Below are 23670 nucleotides of genomic sequence, written 5' to 3'. Positions count from 1 at the left end.
TGTAGAGGGCAGTGCTTCATCCGGGGCCCTTGACCTCACCAGGGGCCCTTGATGTATCTGAGGGCCTTTGTTCATTTCCTGTTTGTTTGCCATTATTTTCTGATCGTTTGCTTCTCATTTAAAACAAGACATTCTCCAGGTATAAAATTCACTACGAGTTTAAACAAAAACAGCCTGGCATCTCTGGTTTAAAAAAAAACGAATCTAATAAGGAGCCACTTCTTAAAACGATTCCCTGAATCTCTAAAAGAGTTTCATGACACTGAACTTGAATCAATATAAAGCCTTATTTGAATTATGGCTTTTAAATTTCTGTCGTAAGGCAAAATGAATGACAATTCGTATTACTTATATTCGCAGTTTTCCAACAAGCCAATATAATGGAAGTACGTTGGTGGAAAAAGTATTTTTGCAGCTAAAATAAGTACTTCAAGAAACATCGCACCCGTTTTACCTTAAAATATATATTTAAAACATCTAATAACGCAGAATAGTGGCTACAGTCTGTTCTCTTGTAATATATTTTAGCTACTTGAACGATAAATACGTGAATGAGTCTGACTCCGGATTTATTCCCTCTCAGAGCCGCAACCATAGCGCGAGTTGTTTCTAAGCTTCTTCTTCTTTGCTTCGGCGCTGTTGGCGTTTCACATTAGCGCAGCGCCGCCGCCCTCTAGTGTTGTGGAAAGTATCCTGCTTGTTTACATTTACAACAGTCACTGTAAACAGTGCTGGGTGTAAATGCATTACTAAGTAATTTATTAATGTCACTTCATTATTTTTCCATTGAAAAGGTAAAGAATTACTCCTTTTTTTTGTTATTAAAGTACAGTTACTTCTTGGACTTTCATATCTATCTTTGTATTGTTTAACTGGTCAAGATTGATATAGCATTTACTTATTTTTCTCCAATTTATTAATTAAAAGCTCTCCTGTCCCCATGATGAGAGAAATCGTGAGTAAGATGTTACTTTAGTTCTAGAATAAATGTGAACATGCATTAATTCATCTCACACACTAAAAAAACAGATACAGTGTTCCTCAAAATGAATAAAAACAGTGAAATTCAACACAAACCTGCAATAATTAAATGTTAAATAATACAAATATCCTTTATGTGTTTAGTCCCATTTTATTAACCAATGTCTTTGCTGCCGATCTTCGATGATCCAATTCATCCATACTAATAAGCAAAAATTACTCAAGATAATCTAACATTTATTTTCCCTTTTTTATTGCTGAAAAGTTGACATTTTTTCTTCTGCGGTCTACTGTACAGACGTTAATTTACTTTTCTCTAAGCCTGAGGCTTTTGCTGTGAAAAGGCTTTTACATTTGCCCAAAATATAGCTTTTTATATTAAAAACAAATAAGCCCTGCCCAGATTTAAAAGGTAACATAACGCATTACTTTCCATAAAAAGTAACTAAGTAACGTAATTAGTTACTTTTTTAAAGAGTAACTCAATGTTGTAATGCATTACTTTTAAAAGTAACTTTCCCCAACACTGGTAATTAGTAATAAGTAATGTAATACTTATTATAGAGAGTACACTGTTGAAGATATTATTAAAAGCTAGCAGTAATTACTTTTTAAATAATGAGTAAATTACCCAACATTTTGTATAAACTATGCATTTATTAGACTTATGAATAAAATGCATGCAACAAATGCTTAAAAATGATTATAAATTATATATGAATATCATCAAATTAATTATTTATTAGTAATACATGCATTTATGATTGGCTTTTTTAAATAAAGTAGTAAAAGGAATTACTGATCAGTATAACAGAGGTACTTAAAGTGCATAGACATTTTTTTCTGCATAATTTTGTTAGAAAAACAGTGATATACATAGGAGATTTATATAAAATAACATAAAAACTGTCTGTTATAGACGGGTTAATGTGCCTCATTAAAAGCAAGTATGTATTTTTTAGTCCCACATAAACTTGAACGTCACATCTTTCATCTTTTCTTTGTATACGGCATTAAATCGCTGCTCTTGGGCCTCAGTGAACAGATTCTTCCAGTCACCAGCAATTCCTTACAGAGAAAAACAAGACAACTAGTCCTGAGTAAATACGGCACATCTGGATACAATCAACAGTTGAAGTCAAAGGTTTAAAAATGCATGTTGTTTTTTATTTAGTACTGACCTGAATAAGATACTTCACATAAAAGACGTTTACATTTAGTCCTCAAGAGAAAATAATAGCTGAATTTATAAAAATTAAGGCATTCAAAATTTTACACCCCCTTGACTCTTAATACTGTGTTGTTACCTGAATGATCCACAGCTGCGTTTTTGTTTAGTGATAGTTGTTTATGAGTCCCTTGTTTGTCCTGACCAGTTAAACTGCCTGCTGTTCTTCAGAAAAATCCTTCAGGTCCCACAAATTCTGTGTTTTTTCAGCATTTTTGTGTATTTGAACCCTTTCCAACAATGACTGTATGATTTTGAGATCCATCTTTTCACACTGAGGACAACTGAGGGACTCATCTGAAACTATTACAGAAGGTTCAAACACTCACTGATGCTCCAGAAGGAGAAAACATGCATTAAGAGCTGGGGTGAAAACTTTTGAACAGAATGAAGATGTGTACATTTTTCTTATTTTGCCTAAATATCATATTTTTTTCATTTTGTACTGCCCTTCAGAAGCTACAGACGATACTTACATGTTTCCCAGAAGACAAAGTAAGTTAAATTTATCCTGATCTTCAAATTCCAAATGTTTTCACCCCCTGGCTCTTAATGCATCTTTTCTACTTCTGGAGCATCAGTGAGTGTTTGAACCTTCTGTAATAGTTGCATATGAGTCCCTCAGTTGTCCTCAGTTTGAAAAGACGGTTCTCAAAATCATACAGCCATTGCTGGAAAGGGTTCAATTACACAAAAATGCTGGAAAACCAAAGAATTTGTGGGACCTGAAGGGTTTTTCTAAAGAACGGCAGGCAGTTTAACTGTTCAGGACAAACAAGGCACTCATGAACAACTATCACTAAATAAAAAACCACTGTAAAATAGTATATATCACAGTTAACATGTAATATAGACTACTTTTATAATACTATTTATGGTGCTTTTGCTGACTTTTTGAAGCCTGACAGTAAGTGAGTAAATTATGTCACATTTTTAATTTTTGCCAATCACTTAAGAATTATTCGGGTATTGCATATGTTACCTTTCCTCATGAATTCAGATTTCTTTTGGTCCATGTATTCCTCTGGAACCAGAGAAAAGTTGGACATGTTGTTTTGTTTCATGTTCTTGAAGACGCAGTGGTCAGCGATCTTCTGCAACACATCTGGACTCAGAGATTTACCAAGAAACTTGCCAATTTTCTCCACAGATCCTTTCAGATCCTGACAAAGATTTATGTGATCACATGTTAGAAACCAAGAAGAACTTTGCAAGGATTTCAGTATTTAATGCCCTGTCTAGCTTAAGATAAAATGCAAAATCTGAACATAAAAATGTCAGAAAAAACAAACAGGTTTTTCCTCAAGGTCAAAGACAAAATCTCCAGAACTACCTAAGCTTTAGTTTGTGGAAGGACAAAAAGCCTACTAGCAAAAGGTAGAATAAAAACAAACTCATGTAAAATAAAATAAAATGTGTTAATAATTAATACTTAATATTTTGCATTGTAAAAAATTGCAAAAAAATTTCACTTTTGGTTGAACTATTCCTTTAAAGATGAAGAGGAGGAAAACATTGGACTGGAGCACAAGTGAAGTCTTGTTCATGAGCAAGCCAAACCAGTTTACCCGCAATATTTTTTTTTTTAAAGATTTATTTTTTGGCCGTTTTTACCTTTATTATGATAGGACAGATCAGATAGGACAGGAAGTGAAGTGGGAGAGAGATAGGGGGCGGGATCGGGAAAGGTCCTTGAGTCGGGCTATATGTCAGCGCGCTAACCACACGGCTATCGCCGCCAACAAGTTTACCCTCAATATTTATTGTTATGACAAGGTTATAGAAACCCATGAACTTTTTTACAGAACAAGTAAAAATAATGAACTGAAGCTGCGTGTTCAGTCCTGCTTTGTGAAGAAGCTACTTACAGCGATCATCTCCTCATAGAACATGTACAGTATGGATTCCTTCTCTTCAGCATTAATCCAGCTTTTCACATGATCAAACCAGGAACCGAACATGACTGCGAATAAAATATATGCTCAAATCATTCCTTTATAAAACAAAGACATTGCAATATCACAAAAAGCATATTGCATATTACAACCAGTGTTGGGGGTAACGGATTACAAGTAACGCAAGTTACGTAATAATATTACTTTTTCCAAGTAACTAGTAAAGTAGCGCATTACTTTTTAATTGAAATAAAAAAATATATCTCAGTTTTTCCCCATTTACTGATTAAAAGCTCTCCTGTCCCCATGTTGAGAGAAATCGTGAGTAAGATGTTACTTTAGTTCTAGAACTAAATCTCACTCACTAAATAAACAGATACCGTATTCCTCAAAAGGAATAAAAACAGTCTCAAACCTGCAATAATTAAATCTTAAATAATACAAATATCCTTTATGCATTTAATCCCATTTTATTAACCAATGTCTTTGCTGCCAACCTTTAATGATCCAATTCATCCATACTAATAAGCAAAAATTACTCAAGATAATCTAACATTTGTTTTCCGTTTTTATTGCTGAAGAGTTTACTTTTTCCTTCTGTGGTCTACCGTACAGACGTGAATTTACTTTTTACTAAGCCTGAGGCTTTTGGTGTGAAAAGGCTTTTAAAATTGACAAAAAAATATAACTTTTTATATTAAAAAACAAACAAGCCTTTCCCAGATTTAAAAAATAACGCAAAAGTAACGTAACGCATTACTTTCCATAAAAAGTAACTTAATTAGTTACTTTTTTAGGGAGTAATTCAATGTTGTAATGCATTACTTTTAAAAGTAACTTTCCCCAACATCTTGCTTGGTAACAACAATGAGAACAGATATGCACGCCTCACTTTTGTACTTCGGTTTAAGTTTGCTCTAATAAGAAGCTAATAGAAACATTTGTAACCTGTAAATGTAAAAAAGAGATGAAATCCATACTTTTTCCATCAAGAAACTTCTCCATGAACTCATCTTGGGTTCCTGGGTTCACCAAGTATGAGGCCATTCCATAGTAGTAATATGAGGATGTGAACACGTCTTTTGGGTCACGCATGACATAGAGAACCTGAAGCAAAGAGTGAAGTGTACAATATTCTTAATGCATCACAATGCGTGATTTATTCACTCTTCAGAGTGTTTTTACCCTGGGCTTTATTTTGAAGTAAGACTCGTTCATCATGCTGTGATGGAAGTGAGTTGCGAAAATGCGTGGAGAAGGTCTCTCCTCCAGATTGAGCAGGATCGCCCGGTGCTCCTCCAGCCATGGCACTCGGTCCCAGTTTGGCACCGTCAGCACCGGAGTCAAATCACCGTCGCTCACGATCAGAGGAATCACCTCCTGCATCCATGTTGTGCCTGTGGAACAAAGGTCACAGGTCAAGCTTACTTTCACTCAAGCATAGAAATGTGGCTTTAAGGTGTTTTAGAACCAACAAAGAGTGCATTTATAAAAACTTGGCACATGCATTTTAAAGTCTAAAGTTGTTTTTGACTATCAAATGACACTGACCCACATGATCTGCCCGGTTAATAATACAATGAACTCATTTAAACAGGTAATAACATGCACAGCCAACGTTCCATCGCAGGTTTTGTTATGAAACAAGGGTATGTGGATGTGAAAACAGACAACGTAGAACAAAAACGGTCTTTCTGCGTTTATTTTAGTTTACAAGCATAACCCCAATGCATTTTTTGCAAGCAACAGCTATTTTGTTAGAGTAACTTACAGTTATTGAGTGAAACCACTTTGGCCCAAAATGTACACTTTTTACTATTACAGTTTCTTCCAGAATTCTATTGTATTTTTTCACTAAAATCTAGTTGTTTGCTAACATTAGTTAACTGCATTAGTTAATGAAGAATGCTTCTAAAGCATTAGGCATTAATCTCAGACTTTTCTATGTGACCCTGGACCACAAAACCACACATAGTTGTCAATTGAGATTTAAACATCATCTGAAAGCTGAATAAATAAGCTTTTCATGAATGTTGCTTTTTTAGAATAGGACAATATTTTGGCCGAGATACAACTATTTGAAAAATCTTAGAGTGGTTTTGTGGTCCAGGGTCACATATATTATTTAAAAGTTGCATGTTAGTTTAGAAACATCTTTCCCTCAGAAATTCCTAACTAATTTCACAAATAATTACTAATAATAAGAGACTGCAAGTAACACATTTAATTAATTAGATGTTTTTGGAGTGCTGGGTATATTATGTTAGTAACGTAGTAGTTAGTATGATTAGTAGATTACTTTAGATTACATTTTACCTTACCTGTTTAAAACTTACCGTTAAATGTACCAGTCTTAAGTAGCACATTGTATGGGTTAAAATGATCGATTTTTCTTTTATGCCAAAAATCATCAGGATATTAAGAAAAGATCATGTTCCATGAAGATATTTATTAAAGTTCCAACCATAAATACCCAAACTAAAGTTTTTTTTGTTTGTTTTTTTTTTTTTTGCACCCTCAGATTCCAGATTTTCAAATAGTTGTATCTTGGCCAAATACTGTCCTATCCTAACAAACCAACATCAATGGAAATCAATTATATTTCGTTCTTTGAAGTCAGCATCATGAAATGGGTAAAAAAAAAAAAAACACATAGCTGCAGTTTCTCAAGAGTTAATGTAAGAACTGCAGTGGGTTTGAGTTGATAAAAGCTAACAAATAATTAAAAATGTACAATAATAATAAACTATTATACAATAAAAACGAAATAAAATACGTAAACACTAAAATAGATATATTTAATTTATGTACTGTAACAAATGCATTGCTTATCATTGAATGTCGGTTAACCTTGTTGTAAAGCTTAACCATTGTTACCATGTGGTTACCACGGTAGATAGCTGCAGGCTTTACGGAGTACAAAAAAACACGCATTACAGGTTAGGCTGCTATCTGCTGTGTCAAACTCCTACAATAGTCTGCATCGCAAAGTCATAAAACTCACCGGATTTAGGGTAAGTGACGATCAGGATGTCGTCCGGACGGAAAGTGAACTCCTCATAGTATTTCAGACATTCTGGAGGGTGTAAATGCGTAGGGACGTACACATCTTTATACACCGAGTACAGCTCAGCTTCCGTCATTTCTCCGGATTTTGAAGCAAATAAACCGCAAACTAAAGTCACAGCCAAAGTAAATCACGTGACACCGCGAGAACTCCTGGAATGCGCAGTGATGTTTCTACTGATCTCCTCCATTCATGTAGCCACTATAAGCAGCACATAGTATAGTAAACTCTTTTGCAACTGTTTGTAAAGCAAATTAAGCAAATAAATGTATGCTTTATGCTTTTGAATGCTACTTAAAATTATTCCCTTTAGTGTTAGCAGCAGAAGCACACCCTCTTGTAGACTGAGTAGCCTACAGTAAAGACACTCTCTGCTTTTTTAGATGCTGAAATGAAGTGATTTTTCACATATGTGACCCTGGACCACAAAACCAGTCATAAGGTAAAATTTTACAAAACTGAGATTTATACATCATATGAAAGCTCAATAAATAAGCTTTCTATTGATGCATAGTTTGTTAGGATAGAACTATATTTGGCCGAGATAAATCTATTTGAAAATCAGGAATCTGAGGGTGCAAAAAAATCAAAATACTGAGAAAATCACCTTTAAAGTTGTCCAAATTAAGTTCTTAACAATGCATTTTACAAATCAAAAATTACATTTTGATATATTTACAGTAGGAATTTTACAAAAAATCTTCATGGAACATGATCTTTACTTAATTTCCTAATGATTTTTGGCATAAAAGAAAAATCAAAAATTTTGACCCATGCAATGTATTTTTGGCTATTGCTACAAATATACCCCAGCGACTTAAGACTGGTTTTGTGGTCCAGGGTCACATATTTCTTTTGTTTGTGTAGTAAAATATCATGAATTGATAATAGCCATAAGCAGTGTTGGGGAAAGTTACTTTTAAAAGTAATGCATTATAACATTGAGTTACTCCCTAAAAAGTAACTGATTACGTTATAGTTACTTTTTATGTAAAGTAATGTGTTAAGTTACTTTTGCCTTACTTTTTAAATCTGGGCAGGGCTTGCTTGTTTGTTTTTAATATAAAACGTTCTATTTTTGGCAAATGTAAAGACTTATTAACAGCAAAAGCTTCAGGCTTAGAGAAAAGTAAATTAGTAGACGGGAGAAGAAAAAATGTCAACTCTTCAGCAAAAAAAAAAAAGGGAAAACAAATGTTATATTATCTTGAGTAATTTTTGCTTATCAGTATGGATGAATTGGATCATCGAAGGTCGGCAGCAAAGACATCGGTTAATAAAATGGGATTAAATCCATAAAGGATATTTGTATTATTTAACATATTTAATTATTGTAGGTTTGCGTTGAATTTTAAAGTGGAAAGACGCAGTTTTTATTCATTTTGAGAAATACTGTATCTATTTTTTAGTAAGTGAGCATGTTCACATTTATTCTAGAACTAAAGTAACATCTTACTCAAGAGTTCTCTCAACATGGGGACAGGAGAGCTTTTAATCAATAAATGAGGGAGGAAGTATCTAGTGTACTTATTTGAAAAATTAACTCAGATATTTTCTTTTTATTTAAAAGGTAATGCGTTACTTTAGTAGTTACTTGGAAAAAGTAATATTATTACGTAACTTACGTTACTTGTAATGCATTACCCCAAACACTGGCTGTGAATATGTTAATCTTAAGAATCATAAAAGAACAATAAGCTATTAATTGTGGAAAGGACATGGTGAAATGAAAATCTCACCTTGGAAAAAAAAAACTTTTGTCGATATCTTTAAAGTGGAAAGACGCAAATATTTCAGATTTCCCAGGATTAAAGAGAACTAATACACGTGTGAAGCAAAAATCATGGCTGCAGGGTTTCTGTGTATGCAAGTTATTTAAGGTGTTTCAACTGAACACATCTCATATGTACTCAAATGTACACTTATTATAACATATTTTATAAAACTGCGCTCTCAAACTTAAATTATCAGTGGTGGCTCCATCAGGGGCCAGCCCAAAAATTGCAAAACATGCATGTGGTTATACACCACAGACTTTAGAAATATCAGTAGGCCTACAGTGAGTGTGCAGAAACATTTTTGACAGACTTGTTTTGTTACTGTCAAAATGTCTACATTAGCATGTATTTTTTTGTGTATGTTATAACCGTTTGGCCATCATGGCCAAGCTTAGGCAAATTAAAAAGCATCAATAAGCATTTAAAAAAAAAACTAAATGTAAGATGTCCACCCTGGACATTCTTAAAAGATTTTACTGTAACTTTATTTTTTTTAAGAATGTCACTATACCGAACACCATTTTTCTATTACTCAGAACACTTTTTTGGAGTTATTTAATCACATTTAGTTTTTTTTATGTGTACAACTGTTCAGAACTGTGCTAGCTAATCATGTGCTGATTAGTATCTTTTCAAACTAATGAATCCTTGATCAACTTTTTGCCTTTTACATAAAAAAGTTGATTCAATCATACTTGAAATATTGTTATAATTGTATATATATTTGTGGATTTGCTGATGTGTTTTGTATCATTGTCCTGCTGCAGAACCCAAGTTTGCTTCAGCTTGAGGTCATGAACAGATGGCTGGACATTGTCCTTCAGGATTTTTTGGTGGACAGCAGAATTCATGGTTCCTTTTATCACAGCAAGTCTTCCAGGTCCAGAAGCAGCAAAACAGCCCCAGACCATCACACTACCACCACCATATTTTACTGTTGGTATGATGTTCTTTTTCTGAAATGCTGTGCAACTTTTACGCCAGATGTAATGGGACACTCCTTCCAAAAAGTTAAACTTTTGTCTCGTCAGTCCACAGAGTATTTTCCCAAAAGTCTTGGGGATCATCAAGATGTGTTCTGGCAAAACGGAGACGAGCCTTTATGTTCTTTTTGCTCAGCAGCGGTTTTCGTCTTGGAACTCTGCCATGCAGGCCATTTTTGCCCAGTCTCTTTCTTATGGTGGAGTCATGAACACTGACCTTAACTGAGGCAAGAGAGGCCTGCAGTTCTTTAGATGTTGTTGTGGGGTCTTTTGTGACCTCTTGGATGAGTCGATCTTAGGGTAATTTTGGTCGGCCGGCCACTCCTAGGAAGGTTCACCACTGTTCCATGTTTTTGCCATTTGGGGATAATGGCTCTCACTGTGGTTCGCTGGAGTCCCAAAGCTTTAGAAATGGCTTTATAACCTTTTCCAGACTGATAGATCTCAATTACTTTCTTTCTCATTTGTTCCTGAATTTCTTTGAATCTCAACATGATGTGTAGCTTTTGAGGATCTTTTGGTTTACTTTACTTTGTCAGGCAGGTCCTATTTAAGTGATTTCTTGATTGCGAACAGGTGTGGCTAGAGAAATTGAACTCAGGTGGGATAAACCACAGTTATGGTTTAACGGGGGGAGGGGGAGGGGGTGTATATATATATATATATATATTTACAAGGAAGATGTAAGCAAAATCTTAATAGGTCAATATAACCCTTCTTGTTTTTTTAAATATATGTTTTTATTAATTTTCACATTATAAAGAAACATGCTTGCAAAATAATGATAACATAAAGACAACAACAGGTAAACAACAATAAAATAAAATAATAATACATTTCAGCTCACACACATAAAAAGCAAGGTTTACATGTGTGTATACATGGGAATTCACTAAGTCGGGAAAAAAGAAAAAACATTTTTGAAGTACTGACAATGAATACAGATTATAGTACAACAAAACCAGCCATGACACCCTTAGACAAACCCTCTTGTCAGGATGGAAGCAATGTCAAGATCAACATATGTCAGAAAAGGTTCCCAAATTTTATGAAACACTCCACTCTTTTCATGTACAATACAAGTCAAATAATCTAGTGACACATATTCAAGAATAGTTCGATTCCACATCCTAACAGTGGGAGCTTTATCTGAGATCCATTGTAAAAGTATACATTTTTTAGCACTGAAAATAAGGCAATTAAAAAGCCTAATTATGAACTTATCAAGACCTACAGGACGAGACATTCCCAACACATAAGATGCTGGTTCTGGAACCAAAGAAACACCCAAATTTTTATTCAGTTCTTCAGAACCCCCCCCACCAGAATCTCTGTTATCTTATTACAGAACCACAAACAATGAGTAAGATTACCTATTTCTGTCTTTTATTTGGGACAGAAAGGAGAGAATTCAGCCCTAAATCTACTTCGCTGGGGAGGAGAATGTATGTACTTAGGTTTTTTTTGCATTTTTCCAAACCATATTCCAATCTTCATCTGGTACTTGAAAATTAAGTTCCCTTTCCCAAATCGTTTTAATAAAATGAGTAGATGTGCCAACATACTCTGATAGCACACTATAGAATAAACTTATAGATTTAGTTGAGTGCATCTCAAAAAGCTGCTTCACAATTTCCGAGGAACTTGCATTAGAAAGAAGTGTTGAATCCTTTTGAATATAATTCCTTATTTGTAAATAACGGAAAAATTCCTGCCCATCAAGGAATTTGAGAGCCCACTGTTGAAAATGTGAAACACTGACTCCTTGGGGAAAATCTTTGGGTAGAAATGGCTACATCTGGTGGAAATTTTGTGTCAATAGCCCACTTAGAAATACCCTTACTGATAAAAATGCTGATGTGTCAAATACTTATTTTCCACGCTGTATATTTGTTCTTACTTTTGTGCATTTTTGGGGGACACAAAAGGCACCAAAAACCAGGGATGACAATTTAGTTTGAAAAACCAAACTACAATTAAGCATTTTTTCCAATCATTCATTTATTCCATACATACCATTCCATATATACAAAAAAATAATCTGCAATAACAATCCATTCTGAATACACATAACATAAACAGTACAAAAATGATTGTTAATCATTTCCAGTACTGTGATATTTTTAATCACAAAATTTTATTCAAAAAGCTCTTTTAAAGCAATGTTCCAAAAAACCTCGCTATTGTGGAGAATGTGCTCCAAAGTTTTATTAAAAAGGGTTATTTTTTCAGTCCCACATAAATTTAAATTTCACATCTTTCATCTTGTCTTTGTATACGGCATTAAACCGCTGCCCTTGTGCCTCAGTGAAATTATTTTTCCAGTCACCAGCAATTCCTGAAAGAATAAAAAAATATCTAATACAGTCAATGATATTCAAGTGAAACTATTCTTTGAAGTAAAAGGGATAATTCATCTAGAATATGGTATGGCCTATTTTTAATAAACTACTGTGGTGATTTGCATACTTTGTAAAGCATGAAGTGATCAAAGTGAGTAAATGATGTCAGATTTTTCATTAAGTCCTTCCTTTTTAAGCTGAATTATGTGATTTTACCTTTCCTCATGAATTCAGATTTCTTCTGGTCCATGTATTCTTCTGGAACCAGAGAAAAGTTGGACATTTTGTTTTGTTTCATGTTCTTGAAGACGCAGTGGTCAGCGATCTTCTGCGACACATCTGCACTCAGAGATTTACCAAGAAACTTGCCAATTTTCTCCACGGATCCTTTCAGATCCTGGCAAAGATTTGAAAATGTTAGAAACCAAGAAGTGCTTTACAAGGATTTCGATATTTTCTATCACCAAAAAAGAATAAAAATGATCTTGCTTTGATAAACCATTTATTATTGCGTAACATGAAAAATACAAGATCATGCTGCCTAATTGCTGGTGTATATAATATTTTCTTTGAGAAATGAGAAAGAGAAGTGCTGCTGGAGGACTTAAGAGGACTTTGGATATCTCAAAGTTCAGTTAAGTTTACAAGGACACGAGAAAGAGGTCCACCAGAGAGACCTTGAACTACTTAGCAAAGTTACAACACGCTGTCATTCTGAGATAACCTGACAAACTCAGTGATAGGGTCACACACTGATGAGTGATTTGTGCTGTTTAAAGTACATTTCATACTGGAATCTTTTGACCAAGTAGTAAGTCGTTTTTTAAATATAATTTTTAAAAGGAGTAAAGCCTTCTCTGTAAATCTCAATATTACAGTAACCCATAAAGTACTAAAATGAATGAACTGAAGCTGCGTGTTCAGTCCTGCTGTGTGAAAAAGCTACTTACAGCGATCATCTCCTCATAGAACATGTACAGTATGGATTCCTTCTCTTCAGCATTAATCCAGCCTTTGACATGATCAAACCAGGAACCAAACATGACTGTGAATAAAAGACATCATGCTTAAATGCTCAAATCATTCCTTTATAGAACAAAAACATTGCAATATCACAAAAAGTTGGATATCTTGCTTTGTAATAATGCATGAGAACAAATAAGGTTGCACGTCTCATTTTTGTACTTCAGTTTATATTTGTTCTAATAAGAAGCTCATAGAAACATTTGTAAACTGCAAATGTAAAAGAGAGATAAAATCCATACTTTTTCCATCAAGAAACTTCTCCATGAACTCATCTTGGGTTCCTGGGTTCACCATGTATGAGGCCATTCCATAGTAGTAATATGAAGATGTGAACACGTCTTTTGGGTTACGCATGACATAGAGAACCTGAAGCACAGTGCAAAACACAATATTCTTAATGCATTTTATTAAACAGCACACAATGCGTGATTTATTGACTCTTCAGAGTGTTTTTACCCTGGGTTTTATTTTGAAGTAAGACTCGTTCATCATGCTGTGATGGAAGTGAGTTGCAAAGACGCGTGGAGAAGGTCTCTCCTCCAGATTGAGCTGAATCGCCCGTTGTTCCTCCAGCCATGGCGCTCGGTCCCAGTTTGGCACCGTCAGCACCGGAGTCAAATCACCGTCGCTCACGATCAGAGGAATCACCTCCTGCATCCATGTTGTGCCTGTGGAACAAAGGTCAAGCTTACATTCTTTCAAAAATATTGAGATAAGGCTTAAAAGTGTTTCAAAAGCATTTGTGCGTTTGTGACCCTGGACCACAAAACCAGTAAGACGGGTCAATTTTGAAGGAATAAATAAGCTTTCCATAGATGTATGGTGTGTTAGGACAGGAAAATTTGGTATCTAAGGAATGTAAAAAATCTAGATATTGAGAAAATCATCTTTAAAGTTGTCCAAATGAAGTTCTTAGGTAATAAGTTCTTACAAAATATCTTCATAATCTTAATATCCTAATGGTTTTTGGCATATAAACTGATCATGTATTTGTGGCTATTGCTACAAATATAGCAACCCGTGCGACTTACGACTGGTTTTGGGGTCCAGAGTCACATTTATAAAAACTTGACACATGCGTTAAACGCTAGATTTTAAAAGAATTTTCCTGTAATTGACAGGTATATGGCATAGACCTACGTAGACAGTAAAAGTAAAAGACTGCATTTCGCTTGAAAGTGAGTCAAAAGTATTTAACTAAATGTTTTCAGACACTTAAATGCATGTTAGAAACCGACAAAATTAAAATGTATTATAGATTATATTGAATGTCATTAGGTGAACCTAAGAGTGCTTTTTGACCCACTTATTTTAAGTAGATAAACTAAAATATGCGACCCTGGACCACAAAAGTAGCAATAGCCAAAAAAATACACTGTATGTGTCACAATTATTTTATAATTATTCATAATATTTTGTAAATTCCCTACCGTAAATATATCAAAACTTAATTTTTGATTAGTAATATGCATTGCTAAAAACTTTTTGGACAATTTGGACAACTTTAAAGGCGATTTTCTCAATATCTTAATTTTTTTTTTTACAACCCTTAGAATCCAGATTTTCCTATCCTAACAAATCATACATCAATGGAAAGCGTGTTTATTCAGCTTTCAGGTGATGTATAAATCTCAATAAAAAAAATAAAAAAAAAACTTTATGATTGGTTTTGTGTTCCAGGGTCACATATACTTTAATGTAATTTCTAATAAAACTTGTATGTCGTGTATTTAAATATATTTCAAACTACGCATTTGTAATGAAGTTGCAATTGAGCTCATTGAAAATAACACACTACAGCTAAAATTATATTCACATACTTTACTTTTATGTGCTTTAGTGTACTTCTTCAAAGCACAACCTGATTATTACTTTAATTTGACATTATAACAACAGTACACTTTTTAAGTGTGTTAAGAAATAATAATTTAAGTATACTTAAGTACACTCAAGTGGCCTTATACTATCTGCAAGTGCACATTCAACACAACATAAACACATTTTCACAATATTTATGAAGTGACTCCAATATTTCATGTTAAATACTGACATTTTACAATAATCTGCATCATGCAATGTATATCAACCTGTTGAAACTCACCGGATTTGGGATAAGTGATAATCAGGATGTCATCAGGACGGAAAGTGAAATCCTCATAGTATTTCAGACTTTCTGGAGGGTGTACATACTTCGGCACGTACACACCTTTATACACCGAGTACAGTTCAGCCTCCGTCATGTTCTGAAGCACACGACAAATAAACAACAAACTAAAACTCACAGACGATACAGACCCTGTAATACCGCGAGAACTCAGTAAAATAAGCCTGGTTCTCTTTTTGGACTTTCATGTGCACTCAATAGATCGTAAACGGGGCTCTTTCGCAACTGTTTGTCAAGTTGTAAAGGAACAAATGAATGTCATAATCTTCTGTATCAACTTGTGCAATAAGTTCATGCTCCTAATAGTTGCTGATATACTTACTCCCGTGCTATAGTGTGCAAACAGTTGTTTCCATTTTCAATACATTTATGGTAGAAAATGCACAAAAGATCTTCATGGAACATGATTTATCCTAATGATGTTTGACATAAAAGAAAAATCAATAATTTTGACCCGTACAATGTATTTTGCTACAAATATTCTTCAAACCACAACGTGATTATTACTTTAATTTGACATTATTACAGTGCACTTTTAAAAAGTCTACTAAAGTGTTTTAAGAAATAATGATTTAAGTATACTTAAGTACACTCAAGTGACCTTGTATTATCTGCAGGTGCACATTTAATACAATTAAACACATTTTAACAATATTTATGAAGTGACTCCAATATTTTATGTTAAATACTGACATTTTTACAATAATCTGCATCATGCAATGCATAAACCTGTTGAAACTCAAACTCACCGGATTTGGGATAAGTGATAATCAGGATGTCATCGAATACATTTCGAATACAGTTAGGATAGGACTATATTTGGGCCAGATACAACTAATTAAAAGTCTAGAATCTGAGGGTGAAAAAAAAAAAATATATATATTTAGAAAATTACCTTTAAAGTCCAAATTAAGTTCTTAGAAATGCATATTACTAATCAAAAATTAATTGCAATATATTTACGGTAGGAAATTTACAAAATATCTTCATGGAACTCAATATCCTAATGATTTTTGGCATAAAAGAAAAATCTATAATTTTGACCCATACAATGTATTTTTGGCTACAAATGCTACAAATATACCAGTGTTACTTAAGACTGGTTTTGTGGTCCAGGGTCACATATAATAAAATATTAACCCAGAAGACCAGGTGGGTCCGTGAAGTTTAAATCAGCATAAGAATTATTTTTGAAGACGTGACACTGAAGTCTAAAGTAATGATGCTGAAAATTCAGCTTTGATCACAGAAAAAAAATACATTTTACAATATATTGACCGAGAAAACAGCTATTTTAAATTGCAATAATATTTCATAATTTGAACTTTATTTTTGCTCAAATAAATGCAGGTAAGCAGAGACTCTTTCAAAAACACAAACTTTTTTTCCAACATACTGTAAGCATATTGCATAAACGAATGGCACAGCATTGAAAATGTTTTAGTTATTCAAACTAAAACTATGCAGCCAACCATTTATTTTATACATTATGCAATAAATTAAAAAGCAGTCCGTTCTGAAGGCACATAATATGTACATAAATTATTCTAATCATTTCCATATTTTTTTCATCATAATGCAAGGATCACACAATTAAGAATGGTAAAAAGCAACCTGTACATATAAAACCAAATGTTAAAAAAGTTGTTTTTGTCCATTTTCTTTGACACTCTTGATGCATATCTATTTAAGGACAGAAGCAGAGCTTAAACACTACATGTAACCATGGACCACAAAACCATTTTTACAGAATCTGAAAGCTGAATAAATACACTTTCTATTGATGTATGGTTTGTTAGAATAGGACAATATTTGTTTGAGATACAATTGTTTGAAAATCTGAAATCTGAGGGTGCAAAAAAATCCAAATATTGAGAAAATCACCTTTAAAGTTGTCCAAATGAAGTTCTTAGCAATGCATATTATAAAAAAAAAAAAAAAAGTTTTGATAGGAATATGATAGGAATTTTAATATCCTAATGATTTTTGGCATAAAAGAAAAATCAATAATTCTGCCCCATACAATGCATTTTTGCCTATTGCTGCAAATATATCCGTGCTACTTAAGACTGGTTTTGTGGTCCAGGGTCACAGATCGGGTTTATACATAAAGTTTTTTCTTTCGTAGCATTGTAACATCTGGCAACCAGCAGCCGAGGCTTTTCTCCTGACATCTGAATGAGATCCCGGCCACTACAGGATGGAAGAGAAAGAAATGTTGTTAATGTACAGTATAAATAATCAATAGCATATAATGTGCTCCAAGGAAATAGCATGCTGCATAACAGACTGTACAGTCCTACTGCTTATGTTTAAAGGAGTAGTTCACTTTCAGAATTTACAGGTAATGTACTCACCCCCTTGTCACCCTTTCTTTCTATAGTCGTAAAGAAATGGTGTTTTTTGAGGAAAACATTTCAGGATTTCTCTCCATATAATGGACTTCTATAGTGCCCCCAAAAAACATAATTTCCTTACGACTGAAGAAAGAAAGACATGAACATCTTGGATGACAAGGGGGTGAGTACATCATCTGTAAATCTTTGTTCTGAAAGTAAACTACTTCTTTAAGGCACTGCAGGATGTTTAACATTTACTGTAAATCTCCTCACGTCTGATAGTCGACTCCGGCCAGACTCAGTCCATTCACTGCTAGAATGCGATCGCCGGCTCTCAGTTTCCGGGATAAAGCGGCAGGAGAGTCCGGAAGCACTGATTTGATGTAAATCCCACTGACAGTCGATGGGCTCTCCTGTGGAAAACACACCAATGTTATTCCACAAACTTGATTCCACCAAACAGTCTTTGTTTCTCATAAAAGTCAAACCAAAAATTATTCAGACACCAGACATAATTTTTGATATTTTTTTACTAGGTCATTTATGTAAGTGAGGATAGCCAAATAAACTAAACTGTGAAATATTATACCCAAAAATATATTATATAATGGACTACCAGTAAAATTGATAAACATTTAGGAACATTTAGGAACCTGACCAAGTGTTTTTTCTTTAATTGCTAATGCAACCTCTTTACACCACAGACTGAACAAAATGAAGCATTGCTCGGTAACTGCTCAACAAAGTATTGATAGTTGTGTAAACATTGTCATACTAACTGTATGCAATCAATTACATACCTTTCTATCAACATCATCTGACATTAAATGAATTTGATCTGACAAACTTTAACTCTGAGTTCTTGTCATATTTTATTACCATTTTCTAAACTATAGAATAAACTGTGATAATATGAGAAATGTTGAAGGTGTCTGAATAATGTTGGTTTGACTGTATATTATATAATATTCCCTTTTTGACCACATGGAGATGCTTGTGTTAAAATTGATAAACATTTTGGGACTAAAATTATTCAGACACTTTGACCTGACCATTTTTTGCTTAAGTGTTTTTTCATTAATTGCTATTGTGACCATTTTACACCACGGACTGAACAAAATTAAGCATTGCTTGGTAATTGGTCAACAAGTATTGATAGTTGTGTAAATATGGTCAAATTAACTGAGTTTTTGGTTGATTGTAATCCATTACATAGCTTTTTATCAAGATGAATTTGTTTCAGACACACTTTAACTCTGAGTTCTTGTAATAAAATAAATGAATAAACTGTACTTATGTGAGAAATGTTAAAGGTGTCTTGAATATATTTCGTTTAGACTCTACAATCTAAAGATATTCCCTTTTTGACCACATGGAGATGCTGTTGGGCTGTAAGGAAACTAATATTAATAGTGATGTTATGATACACTTTATGGAAATGTTTTGCAAGAGTAGGGCTGTAATAGAAGCAACTGCATGATATGTCAACTAATTCACAGAATTAATTGCAATTAATTGCACATTTGCTTGAATCTTATTTAAAGAGAGGAAAATTTGGCAGAGGAGTAAAGGACTGAATAAAATTACAAAGTGGCAATATTTGTTTTTTTTTGCACCCTCAGATTCCTGATTTTTAAGTAGTTGTATATCAGCCAAATATTGTCCTATCCTAACAAATCAACGGAAAGATTATTCATTTATAAATTTCAGTTTCACAAAATTGACCCTTATGACTGGTCTTGTGGTCCAGGGTCACATATAAAAAATTTTATTGCAGTTTTTCATAGATCGTTTCTATCTATTAAAGGCCATTTCTGCCATGAAATTATATATAATATATAGATATAATATATATATTGTATTTCTGAATAAAAAGTTAGAAATGTGAGATACGAACTTGCAATTCTGAGAAAAAATTCTGAATTGAAAATTAACATTTGCTGTGATTAGCAGTGATCTAGTTTATTAAAAAGAACCCATTCAAAAGAATAATTTTTCGCAAATTGAATTTTGTGTCTCGTGTATATGCATTTTTGACTCTCAAAAGGACAGTAGCCATTGACTTGAATTTGATAAATGTGACCCTGGACCACAAAACCAGCCATAAGGTTAAATTTTACAAAAGTGAGATGTATACATCATATGAAAGCTCAATAAATAAGCTTTCTATTGATATGGGTTTGTTAGGATAGGACAATATTTGGCCGAGATACATCTATTTGAAAATCTGGAATCTGAGGGTGCAAAAAAATCAAAATACTGAGAAAATCACCTTTAAAGTTGTCCAAATTAAGTTCTTAACAATGCATATTACTAATCAAAAATTACATTTTGATATGTTTACAGTAGGAATTTTACAAAAAATCTTCATGGAACATGATCTTTACTGAATTTCCTAATGATTTTTGGCATAAAAGAAAAATCAATCATTTTGACCCATACAATGTATTTTTGGCTATTGCTACATCTTGAATGGCCTTCATTTTAATTTTTGTGACAGCTCATAATATTTCAGAGATCCGCTCACCTCTCCATCCACCAGCATCAGACCCAAACCACACGCTGCTCTCTGCAGCTCCAGCACAAACACATCGTCTTCTCCGATCTCACACTCCTCACTCTCACCTACAAACATGAGCTTGTGTCACTAAACAGCTCCGGTTCAGACATTCTGCTTTCATGAAGTTGACATGCATGACACTGATGGCAATGTAAAGCACTAAGCGTCCCGTCACCTTCCTCCGGTCTGACTGCGGAGGTGTGCTGGTGTGAATCCGTGTCGGAGTCGGTCAGCTCCAGGTTTTGTGGCGTGTTCGGCGGGGTCAGTAAACAGGACGGGTCCAGCGCTGGACGGGCCGTATCTTTATTCTGAAGCTCAAGATTCTGAAGCTTTTTGGTTAATAGAGCTTCACATGAGCCCAGGTCACTCGCTCCAGCGTGAGGAGACACCATCTCTGTATGACCGACCTCAAGATGAGCTTTGGGGTGAACCTCCATCTTAGTGAGCTTGGCCTCCATCGGCACTGCAGAGACCAGCTGTGATATCAGCAAAAATAAGTTTGTTAAGAAAATATAAATATTACTATAACAAAACCAGTCTTAAGTAGCATGGGTATATTTGTAGAAATAGCCAAAAATACATTGTATGGGTCAAAATTATGGATTTTTCTTTTAATGCAAATATTTTTAAGTAAAGATCATGTCCCATGAAGACATTTTGTACATTTCCTATCATAAATATATATGAAAACGTAATTTTTGATTAGTAATATGCATTGCTAAGAACTTCATTTGGACCACTTTAAAGGCGATTTTCACAATGTTTTGATTACAGACTTTTAAATAGCTGTATCTCGGTCAAATATTGTCCTATAAAATAAAATAAATCAATGGAAAGCTTATTTATTCATGATGTATAAATCCCATGACCCTTATGACAAATGTGAACATATTAAATCAACTCTAAATTAGGGTTATTATAATTAAATTAATATAAATAAAAAATTTGGGTTACTATAATTAAAATAATATAAATTAAACAAAAATAATATTAATATTAATTTTAATTTTAATATTAAATATTATTTCAAACTTAAGCTTATTTTTATAACTAAAACTAAACTGGAATTTACATTTAAAATATAAATATTATTATAATAATTAATTAAATGCAAATATTAAACCAACTCTAAATTAGTGTTATTATAATTAACTGAAACCATGAAAACATTTTATAAATGAAATAATATGAATAAAATGTAAAAATATAAAATATTATTTAAATAATATTATTTATGAAATATTATTTCAAACTTAAGCTTATTTTTATAACTAAAACTAAACTGGGAATTAAATCTAAAATATAAATATTATTAGAATAATTAATTAAATGCAAATATTAAACCATTTCTAAATTAATTCTAATATAATTTACTAAAACTAAAAGCATAAAAACATTTTTTTAATAAAACAATGTAAATTAAAATAAAACACTTTTTAAATATTAAACCATATTAAAACAAACTTATTTTATTTCAGCCAACGCAGCTTTAAATTTATATTTAGTTTAACTTTATGCACTTAAAAACTTTAATAACTAAAGAAAAACAAAACAAAAAATACTAATGCTTTAACTTAAATTAAAAGAAAACCAGAACATAAAAAAACAAATACTAATTAAAAACTATAAAGTATTGCATTGATGCTAAAATAACATTGGTACAAAAATAACAAACTAAAACTAAAAGCAAAGAAAAACTATACACATTTTACAAAACAAAAAATAATAAAATTACAAAAACACAAGAAACTAAAAGAACTAGAAGAAAAGACACATTTTAGGCATATTTTTAAAAAAATAATAAAATTACAAGAACACAACAGAATAACTAATAAATAAAATTAATATGAGAACATTTAGATTTTTTAGTATCTCAGTGATTAATTTAAAAGCATTAGTACTTCAGTTGTGTGGTTTCATAATTTACACACACACACACACACACACACACACACACACACACACACACACACACACACACACTAAAAATTAGTACTAATACTTTTAAAATAAATGAAAGTTAAAGGAAAAATAGAAAATAAAAATGTATACATATGAATTAAAGTATCTCAGTGATACTAAAATAACAGCTTTAAATGAGCCATTAATTGGTCAAATATAATAAATATCAATATTTTGCAGAATAAAAACATTATTTATTAAAATAATATTTTAAATCTAAAAATGGAGGTGTGTACCTGAGGCGGTTCTGATTCTGGGTCTGTGATTTTTCTGATGAATCTCTGAAAGCGGTACAGCTGTTTGACTAGCTCCGGCTCACTGATTGGTGTTTTCAGCTGGATTATAAAGCCGTCAGTCGGGAGGATGAGAGGAGGATGCTGATCAAAACTCTCCAGGATATCAGCTGGAGACAAACAGTAGCGTTCATATTCACTCCCCCACAGAAATCATTCATAGAAGGTAATTCCAGTAACTCTAGAAGGCCTGTTAAAGTCTGAATGATATGTGAATGTGTACCAGTTGCGAGTGCATCGCTGGCCTCGTCGCTGGACGGTGTCCACGCTGCGGGACAGGAACGTCGCGGCTCGTATTCTCTCAGTATGTGATGGAGCTGAGCCGCGTTCAATGACGGGAACTCCATCCGCAGAGACTTCCACGACATCTACACACACACAAACACCTCATTATCACACAATACACACTCTTTAATGACTTTATATCCTCATGTAACTGTTTTCAACCATGATGACAAGAAATTTTGTGATTTTTAAGCAGTGAAAACAATTACGTAATAGTGAATATAGTGCATTTTCAGAAAAAAAAAACCAAGCATTTATTATCATACGAAAAAGTGTTTTAAATTTTATTTCAGTCAATGCTTATTTCAAGTATCGAAAATGTTTTTTATGACTTTAATTTTAGTTTTAATATAAAACAATATTAATATAATAATTATGTTATGCATATCACCAATAAGACTTATCACAGTTAAATATTAAATAATAATATTTTTATGCTATCTCAGTGCCTCTATCGGCACTGCAGAGACCAGCAGTTATATCAACAATAATAAAAACAATAAAAATGACTAATACTTTAACTTCAATTAAAACAAAAACAGAAAATGTAAAAATGCAAATACTAATAAAAACTATAAGTATTGCATTGATGCAAAAATAACATTGGTACAAAAATAACAAAAGAAAACTAAAAGAAAAGAACTATACACATATTTTTACAAAAATAATAATAATAATAAAATTACAAAAACACAGCAAGAAACTAAAAGAACTAGAAGACCAATTTTAAACATTTAAAAATAAATAAATAATAAAATTATAAGAAC

General features: G+C 33.0%; 4 protein-coding genes across 7 annotated transcripts in view; 1 reads left to right on the top strand and 3 right to left on the bottom strand.

Moving 5' to 3' along the window:
- Positions 1–23670, top strand: part of abcc3 (ATP-binding cassette, sub-family C (CFTR/MRP), member 3) — a 399896-nt gene that overhangs the window by 28693 nt on the left and 347533 nt on the right. The gene's annotated exons all lie outside the window — the stretch shown is intronic.
- LOC141298148 (sulfotransferase 2B1-like) lies at positions 1581–7268 on the bottom strand. 2 transcript variants are annotated; one of them, XM_073828660.1, is made up of 6 exons: positions 7109–7268; positions 5290–5501; positions 5085–5211; positions 4078–4172; positions 3192–3372; positions 1581–2071 (listed from the first exon to the last, which is right to left on the bottom strand). In XM_073828660.1, the coding sequence occupies exons 1-6, from the start codon at positions 7245–7247 to the stop codon at positions 2037–2039; spliced, it is 789 nt and encodes a 262-aa protein (XP_073684761.1). In that variant the 5' UTR covers positions 7248–7268; the 3' UTR covers positions 1581–2036. The 2 variants fall into 2 exon arrangements, with proteins under 2 accessions (XP_073684761.1, XP_073684760.1); XM_073828659.1 differs by having other exon boundaries at positions 1582–2049.
- On the bottom strand, positions 12146–15540 carry sult2st2 (sulfotransferase family 2, cytosolic sulfotransferase 2). The gene is made up of 6 exons (XM_073828780.1): positions 15402–15540; positions 13757–13968; positions 13540–13666; positions 13225–13319; positions 12491–12671; positions 12146–12270 (listed from the first exon to the last, which is right to left on the bottom strand). The coding sequence occupies exons 1-6, from the start codon at positions 15538–15540 to the stop codon at positions 12161–12163; spliced, it is 864 nt and encodes a 287-aa protein (XP_073684881.1). The 3' UTR covers positions 12146–12160.
- LOC141298477 (ras-associating and dilute domain-containing protein-like) lies at positions 16832–22976 on the bottom strand. Its single transcript, XM_073828991.1, has 6 exons — positions 22842–22976; positions 22562–22728; positions 20539–20839; positions 20331–20428; positions 18077–18216; positions 16832–17657 (listed from the first exon to the last, which is right to left on the bottom strand). The coding sequence occupies exons 1-6, from the start codon at positions 22963–22965 to the stop codon at positions 17528–17530; spliced, it is 960 nt and encodes a 319-aa protein (XP_073685092.1). The 5' UTR covers positions 22966–22976; the 3' UTR covers positions 16832–17527.

Source organism: Garra rufa, chromosome 22 (assembly GCF_049309525.1).
Source record: "Garra rufa chromosome 22, GarRuf1.0, whole genome shotgun sequence".
NCBI classification, from domain to species: domain Eukaryota; kingdom Metazoa; phylum Chordata; class Actinopteri; order Cypriniformes; family Cyprinidae; genus Garra; species Garra rufa.
This window is presented reverse-complemented; position numbering and strand designations above follow the sequence as displayed.